Source organism: Henckelia pumila, chromosome 2 (genome assembly GCF_033568475.1).
Source record: "Henckelia pumila isolate YLH828 chromosome 2, ASM3356847v2, whole genome shotgun sequence".
Taxonomy (NCBI): Eukaryota; Viridiplantae; Streptophyta; class Magnoliopsida; order Lamiales; family Gesneriaceae; genus Henckelia; species Henckelia pumila.
The window spans coordinates 124,904,565-124,912,980 of record NC_133121.1 but is presented as its reverse complement, the minus strand read 5'-3'; the positions used below and the strand labels follow the sequence as shown (position 1 = coordinate 124,912,980).

At 39.1% G+C, this 8,416-nt stretch overlaps 2 protein-coding genes across 2 annotated transcripts; both read left to right on the top strand.

The window, feature by feature from the left end:
• Positions 1–4,649: 4,649 nt before the first annotated feature.
• On the top strand, positions 4,650–5,915 carry LOC140878345 (uncharacterized). The gene has a single exon (XM_073281948.1). It carries the CDS (start codon positions 4,650–4,652, stop codon positions 5,913–5,915), a length of 1,266 nt encoding a protein of 421 aa, XP_073138049.1.
• Positions 5,916–6,734: 819 nt separating this feature from the next.
• Positions 6,735–8,051, top strand: LOC140878344 (protein ANTAGONIST OF LIKE HETEROCHROMATIN PROTEIN 1-like). The gene has a single exon (XM_073281947.1). It carries the CDS (start codon positions 6,735–6,737, stop codon positions 8,049–8,051), a length of 1,317 nt encoding a protein of 438 aa, XP_073138048.1.
• Positions 8,052–8,416: the final 365 nt, after the last annotated feature.

Here is an 8,416-nt window from a genome sequence, read left to right as displayed (position 1 = left end):
GGCAATTTGATTTAATGCATGCTTAATTATGCTCTTAACTCTGATTAGGTAGTGGATCCGGGTCGGATCGCTACATTTATGGTATCAGAGCAACTGCATGCAAGGGACTTAGGAAATTGATAATAAGACTTCTTGATTATCCTTGTAGGATTGATTGAGGCTAGCGAAAGAAGATTTGGTTCTTCAGTACCAAGGTTTGCGGCAGAATTTTTTACTATAAGGAATGCAACAGTGATGAGAACACCAGTAGTAGCATATCGATAGATAGACTGACTGCTGTGGACGGTTCATCATTCGATGCATTGGGATGTTGATCGAAGAACATATGGATTCCAGCCAGGGAAGACTGGAAGAGAAGATTGGTTATATCGCGTCAGATACCTCTGAGGGCTTTTTGGAACGAATGGTGTTTAGTAATCCATTTGGTTCCATTCCTTGAAGATTCTCCACTCGTAGTTGGAGAGATTGTCAGATAGACCTTCACCAGAGAATGCCCCGAGTGCCTAAAACATGACAGGTTTCGAGAGTGAGGTCTTTAACCTCGTGCAGAACATGGTTTTGCCGGTATGCTTGTATCGATGCTTTTGGTAGGCATACGGAATACTTCATGTTCAAAAGCATGATTTAGATACAAGAAGAACGCTGATGGTAGATCGTGAGCAGAAGAAGTCGACTGACATGCACTGACGCAGAGCATAGCTGGTTAGCTATCACATGCCATTTCTCCGGAGTTCTTCGCTGGAGGTCATGTAGAGAGACTTGGACGGAAGTATGCTTGTATCGATGCGTGTGTCGATTGGAAGCTTCATGCTCAAGGAGTGAAGACAAGTTCGACGATTTTAAATACTGTATTGATGTATTTGTAAACAGTATTTCAGTTGTAATGAATTATCAGAAATTGGTTGTATCAGTTCAAGTTATTGGATGTACATTTTGTTGTATTTTGAATACTGTAGGTATTACATGGGATTGTAATAAAGGAAATTGTACATAATTTGAATTAATGATACATGTTTTACTTATTCAAAGATTCGTGTTTGATTACAAGTAATTTTACTAAGTTTGGCTTGGAATTAGTTGACTAGGATAGCTCATGGGTTTTGAGTAAGTCAACGGTAACGGATTGACATGGGGTTAGTCTAGGTGTCTTCCTAGGGCTTTGAATAAGTAAAACATGTATCATTAATTCAAATTATGTACATGTAATGAATTATCAGAAATACGACGTATGAACGTGAGATCATGATTATTGATCGAGCCATGTGAGATTTCAAATGACCAAGACCTGGCGGATGGTTGCCATATTTTGGTTGGTACTGACAAGTTGTGTGATAGTCACAACTTATCGACGAGGTCGATTGGTTGAGCAGATCAGTAATTAAGATATCATGAACCGAGAGATACTTGGGAAGAAACTATAAGCCGTCGTGCTTATGAGTTTGGATCCTTTAAGTAAATGTCTCGAAACAGTAAGAGAATTATTTGCATTCAGGATTCTCGGGTGGTTGAGATTTTTGGAGTGCAGTCGTTTGGACTTTCAAGTTCGATAGATCACGGGAGGTGATTGCATGTTTTGACTTTGGTAAGTCATGGCTAGTTCGATAACTCGGGTAAAGTTATCAGTGGTAAGAGAAGACATAATTGATCTGAACATTGCTTGGTATTAGCAATGGTTGACCCAGTTTTGGAAATAGAATTGTTCCATGCTATTGGATTATAGTTTTGGGAACTGTTAGCCGAATATTTGTTTAGGCATTTCCAGCAGTTTTCTCGGAGGATTTTTTGTTAAATTGTGATTCGACGAGTGTTGCGGAATTCAATGAGCATTAGCAGGCCGATATCAGTTGTTTGTTCGTGGGATGATACGACAGCTGAGACTGTGTTCAGAGTCTAGTGAGATTGTTGTCGGTGATTTCCCAGTACGTTTTGATGTGCTATGCCATTGAGGTGTTTGGATCGACCGAGATCTATCGGGTAAATTCGTTGGTTTACCGCATGTGTCATGGATTGCACGAAGGGTTGAGGTGAACTAGTTTTGTTCATCTTGGTAGCAAGTCAAGTGTGACTTGGGATTGTTATCTATGGTTGGATAACCAGTGTTGCGAATTCAATTGATATCTCGAGTGACGAGATAGTGGTGATCTTTAATCTAGACTACTAATGTTGTAGATGTTGCGGTCCCATCTATGTGTTCAGCATTATAGCGGTGACATTCTTTGAGAATATTAGTCAGCATCGAAGAAAATAAGTACGGAATGTAAGTCTGTCGATGCTAGGAACTTTCGGGATTGGTTGTTATCTGTGGAAGGACGTCAAGTGGGAATCGATTGGTTAACACTTGCGGTTACTTCTGGGATTTGATGTCAGTGTTAGACCAGTGGAGATACAGGTTGGTTGTATCTGGTCTTCTCGTTAGTACGAACTGATTCTAGCAAGAGGGATAGTCGGTATCAAGTGGTATACTTGACGAGGAACTATCACTGCTAAGGTTTGTAGGAACAGTGGGTATTCGAAGAGCAGTCGAGAGCACTCTATTGATCGTAAGGCTCAGTTATACATCCAAAAGATCGTTCTACTTCATGGATGCCGGTGGGCATTGTCAGCGATCGAGACCCAGGTTTACTTCCATATTCTGGGGGAGTGTCCAGCGTGCTACGAGCACTGCTTTCAATTTAAATACTGAATATCATCCAGAGACAGATGGTCAGATGGAGAGCGCTATCCATACCTTGGAGGACATGTTTTTGGGCGTGTACTATGGATTTTTGGTTCAGTTTAGCCAAATCCATTGTCATTGATTTAGTTCGCGTACAACAATAGGTACCATAGTAGCATTGGGAGGACACCTGTTGAGGCGTTGTACGGGCAACTTGTCATACTTAATTCTTCTAGAAAGAAGTGGGGGAGACAGTATTTTTGAGAATGTCACTTTTTCGTAAGATTCTCAGATTTAGTCTTAAAGGCAAGTTGTCTTCCAGGTTTATCGGTCCGTTTGAGATCTTGGAGAACATTGGCGATTTCGCTTATCGACTAGCTTTGCCACCGCATCTTTCCAGTATTCACGACGTGTTCCACGTAACACTGTTGCGATGGTATGTGGCGGATGAGTCTCATATTTTGCAGCGGTCTGAGGTTCAAGTGAGCAAGGATTTGACCTATGCTGAGAAACCTATTTGTATCCTGGATTATAAGGATAAGGTTTTACGGAACAAAGTCATTCCTTTGGTTTTAGTTCAGTGGCAGCGCCGAGGCACTGAGAAAGCTACTTGGAAGCTTGAAGAAAGGATGCGTGAAGACCATCCTGAGTTGTTTTGATTTCTGTTTTGAGCTGTATTCGGTTGTAATGTTTGATTTGAATAAGGAATGTTTCTGTATCTTGTATTGCATTCAGTACTTAAGATCTATTTTCGAGGACGAAATATCTAAGTGGGGGAGAATGTAGTACCCCGTAACCGAAATTGGTAATTAAGAGATTAATTATGTTAATTAAACCAATTTGGTATCTGAAGGATCGGAAGCCCCGAGGGTGAGATCGGAAGCTCCGATCAGGATCGGAAGCTCTGATCGATATTACGTCATGCATGACGTGTGGCAGGATCGGAAACTCCGATCGGGATCAGAAGCTCCGATCGCCCTATCCGAAGTCAACCAGTAAGATTTTGACATGTGGCAGATAAGGATGTTCGGAAGCTCCGATGGCAGGATCGGACGTTCCGATCAAGGATCGGAAGTTCCGATCGAGGATCGGAGGTTCCGATCGATGCCTATAAATATAAGGTCCGAGGCATTAATTTCTTGCCAATTCCGAGTTCCTTTCCTTCGCCCTCGTGGCTCTATTTTAGGGCTTTGGGTACTCTTATTTTAGAGTTGGAGTAGGGAACATATTTTAGTATAGTCAGACAGTGTCTGACATAGTAGCGGAGAAGTGCTCGTGTTGTAGAGCCGTGTTCGAGGCTGTGGATTCGCAGCAGGGGAGTGCCCTAGTTGCGGGATAGTCGCCATAAGTGGGCTGACGACGGACGCAGGTATAGCTATGGTCTCCTTAAAAGCACCCACAATGGGTGTTCATTGGGTGTTATTAACACCCAATGAACACCCATGTGGGTGTTCATAGCATTGTGGGTGGGTGTTATTAACACCCACCCACAAGTGAGAGAAGATGGGCGTTCACAGTTGTGAACGCCCATCTTCTTTTATTTTTTTTTTTTAATGTAATGGGGCGTGCTTGCATGCCCCATCACTTTCTTTCTGGCGCGTGCTTGCACGCGCCAGAAAGAGAGTGTGCAGGTGCAGACGCGGGCCCCACGCGTCTGCACCTGCATTACTTTATTTTTTTTATTTTTTTTTAATTTTTTTAATTTAAATAATAATAAATAACGGTAATATATTCAATTATTTGTCAGATTGTGTCAAACTAGTACATTTTTTAACGGAAACTTTTTTTTTGTTATTTAATTTATTTTATTTTTAATATAAAAAAATAAATAAATAAATATAACGGCTAGTTAACGGCTAGTTAGAATTTTCATCTATAAATACCCTTCAATGCTAACACCAAAATTCATTCCACTTCCAACACTCTTCAATTCTACTTTCATTCTCTCCTATATCTTTCTTACTCTTTTCTGAAATATTATTTTCTATCCGAAATGGATGAAAATACGAGGGCATATCTTACATATTTGTTAAATTCTACACAAAACTCGCAAGAAAATGCATCTTCCCAAAATCCACAAATTCCACCAACTCATGAATATCCACATCCATTTCCAAATATGCAGTTTCCTCCACAAAACGTTCAAAATTTCCCAGGATTTGGAAATTTTATGAGCCATCCGAATTATACCTCCAGAGGTCCACCACAACCGCTTCCAGCCGAATATTGGCAAAACACGAGTCATCCACCATTCACGCCGCCAGTTCTTCAAGGCTTTGGTACCCCATACACAACTGGTACGCATTTTTCATCTTCGATGTCGACTGAACCTGCATCTCCGACTTTTGTCCCAGAGACTCAACTGTCCGATCGTGAATCCCCAATCGAGGTTGTGAATTTAGAAAAAATGATTCCGAATGCTGAGGGTACGAGAAAGCGTTCGACTTGGACAAAGGTTGAAGATGAGGTCTTGGCCAGAAGTTTTGTCACAATCAGTGATGATCCAATAATCGGCAATGGCCAGAAGGCAGATGCATTTTGGGGACGTGTCGCAAGCTACTACAATGACAATCATCCTGCAGGTTCAAACAACAGAAAAGCTAATGTTATACGGTCACATTGGCACAACACAATCCAGAAGAAGGTAAATCTATTCAACGCAAATTACAATAGTATTTACAGTTTATATCGCAGTGGTCACAGTGATGAAGACATATTGAGGTTTGCGTATGAAAAATATCGCGAAGAACACAATGGTGTTGCGTTCAACCTCGAGCATGTGTGGAGAATTGTTAAAGATCGTCCAATGTTTACTCCACAATCCGATGATCACTTTGTGGCCTCAAAGAAGACGAGGAACTCTGAGTCAGGAGCAAGCAACACATCTTCCAACCAAAATGTGAGCATAGACATAGATGACGAAGATAATCGTCCAATGGGTAGGAAGGCTGCAAAAAAAAAGGGAAAAGACAAAGTCAAATCGACCATGGAGGATCTGACAGTAAACTATAACAGTATTTTTTCAAAGTTCAATGAGTACACAAACGTAAAGAAGTCTGAAGTCGATCTGAAACAAAAACAACTTGAAGTTGAGGAGATTAAGGCAAAAGCTTCCTTGTCCAATGCAGAAGCAAAGAATCGTCGATTGAGGTTGAAGGAGTACGAGATCTTGAACAAAGACACCTCGGAAATGACTACTGAGCAGCTTATCATACATGAATGTTTGTGCAAGGATATCAGGTCCAGTTGGAATATATAAACTGTTTGCGCATTTCGATTGATTGTATTGTTTAATTATTGCATTTCGAAGTATTTGTATTGTTTAGTTATTGTATTTTCGAGTGATTGTAATGTAGTATTTCCGAGTGATTGTAATTTTTAATTATTGTGGTTTCGAGTGATTGTAATTTTTAATTAGTGTGGTTCCAATTATCGTGATTTAAAATTTTTATCAACTTTGAAAACTAGTCATTACAAAGTAGTAATATCAAATGTCTAATTATCCAACAACTTGACTTATTAGATTACAAATAAAATCAACTTACAACTTTTTTCGAAATAAACAAAATTATATTTTCAAAACATATTGAGTTAATTAATAGATTTCAAAGATATAAATATATGGTGCTAAGCAAATAATCTAATCTTTGAAGCAAAATGAGTTTGATAAAAGACACGGCTAAACAAAAAAGGAAAGAAAATATGGTGGAATTGGTATAATTATTAAAGTTGTTGGATTGCTCAAGTTATGTGGATTCTCTAAGAATGCAAGCCACGTTAGGTATATACTATAATCAATTTTTGAGACTTTTTTTATTAAAATAATATAAAAATAAAGAATATATATTAAAGTATACAATTTGAAAAAGTTGATGAATGTATTAAACTATTTTTGCAAAATAGTCGTTAGAAACTATCCGTTGCAAACTAGCCGTTAGAATCTAATCGTTGCAAAATAGCCGTTGGAAACTAGTCGTTGCAAGATATCTTTTATATATAGACACATTGTGCTAAGATATTTGCATTTCACTAAGATAACTTTCACAAACACATATACAACAATATATTTCCTCCGAAAATGTCTCATTCCACAGACAGCTCTAGGTCAAGTTCCAGTTCGACAAGCGAAGAAGAAGTACATGTTCAAATCGATGAGCAAGATGATGATCCGGTAGAAGATCTGATGTTAATGGTACTTCAACAACACCAACAAGTTATGGAAGCATATCAAAGGAGAGAAACACGCAGAAGAAGGAGGTTCATCCAAAGAAATCGTGAAGCCGGTCATGAGAGGCTCGTCAATGATTATTTCTCTACAAACCCGGTGTATCATGATGGAATATTTCGAAGACGGTTTCGAATGCGAAGAGAGTTATTCCTTCGCATAGTGACTGCCTTAGAGAATCATTCGACGTTTTTTCAACAAAGAGAAGATGCTGTGCGAAGAAAAGGGTTGTCACCACTACAAAAATGCACCGCTGCGATTCGTCAACTAGCTTACGGAGTCCCTGCAGATCATCTTGATGAGTACCTACGTATGGGTGAATCCACGGCCATCAGGTGTCTTTTCAAGTTTTGTGAATACTTGGTTGAAATATTTGGTGATAGGTACTTAAGAAGACCAAATGCTGATGATGTTCAACGTCTTCTTCAAATGCATGTTGACAGACACGGCTTTCCTGGCATGTTGGATAGCCTTGATTGTATGCATTGGAAATGGAAAAATTGTCCGGTTGCTTGGAAAGGTCAATTTACAAGGGGACATGGGTCACCAACAATTGTGCTAGAGGCGGTCGCGTCTCATGACTTGTGGATTTGGCATGCCTTCTTTGGGGTCGCCGGTTCACGCAACGATATCAACGTGTTATATGAATCTCCAATCTTCAACAACGTCTTGCAAGGAAATGCACCGGAGGTTAATTTCACGGTGAACGGCACTACATATACGAAAGGTTATTATTTAACAGATGGAATATATCCCGAGTGGGCTACTTTCGTTAAGGCTTTTCCTTGCCCGGAGGATCCCAAGAGAAAGTTGTTTAAGGAAAGACAGGAATCTGCAAGAAAAGATGTCGAGCGGGCATTTGGTGTGCTCCAATCTCGATGGGCGATTGTCAGAGGCCCAGCTCGCTATTGGTATAGGAAAAAATTAAAACAAATAATGTTAGCATGCATTATTTTGCATAACATGATTATTGAGGACGAAGGAGGTCACGTGATAGATTGGTACAACGATGAAGCGGATGAACTTGCACAACCTATCCTAGGATCCAACCGAGGGTTTCAGGATTATCTTAGGACAAATTCAGAACTACGTGACACTCAAGTTCATCACCAACTTCGCGCGGACTTAGTGGAGCATATCTGGGAGAATTGCAACAACATGAATCCGTGAATTAATATTGTATTTGTTATTTTTAATTTCTTTGAATTGTTATTTTTTTAAAGTTATTGTTGCATTTGAATTTAATAATTTCGTGTATTGAATAAATATATTAAAATGATTTTATTTATTTTTAAAATTAATTAAATTAAAACTTAAAATATAATATTATAATTATAAATATATTATAAAATGTAAAGAAAATGAATTTATTTAGTATAAAATAATTTTATAATGTTGAGTGGAATGTGGGACCCATAAATAATGAGTGTTAATGTTAATAGGATTGTGGGTGGAAAGAAGGATGTGTTATTAACAGTGGGACCCATGACTTTTGATGATGTGGAGGGTGTTATTGGTGTTATTAATGGATAGGG

What these genes read in the sequence shown, in the direction of transcription:
- LOC140878344 (XM_073281947.1), top strand. Translation starts at nt 6,735, where the DNA reads ATGTCTCATTCCACAGACAGCTCTAGGTCAAGTTCCAGTTCGACAAGC.
- LOC140878345 (XM_073281948.1), top strand. Translation starts at nt 4,650, where the DNA reads ATGGATGAAAATACGAGGGCATATCTTACATATTTGTTAAATTCTACA.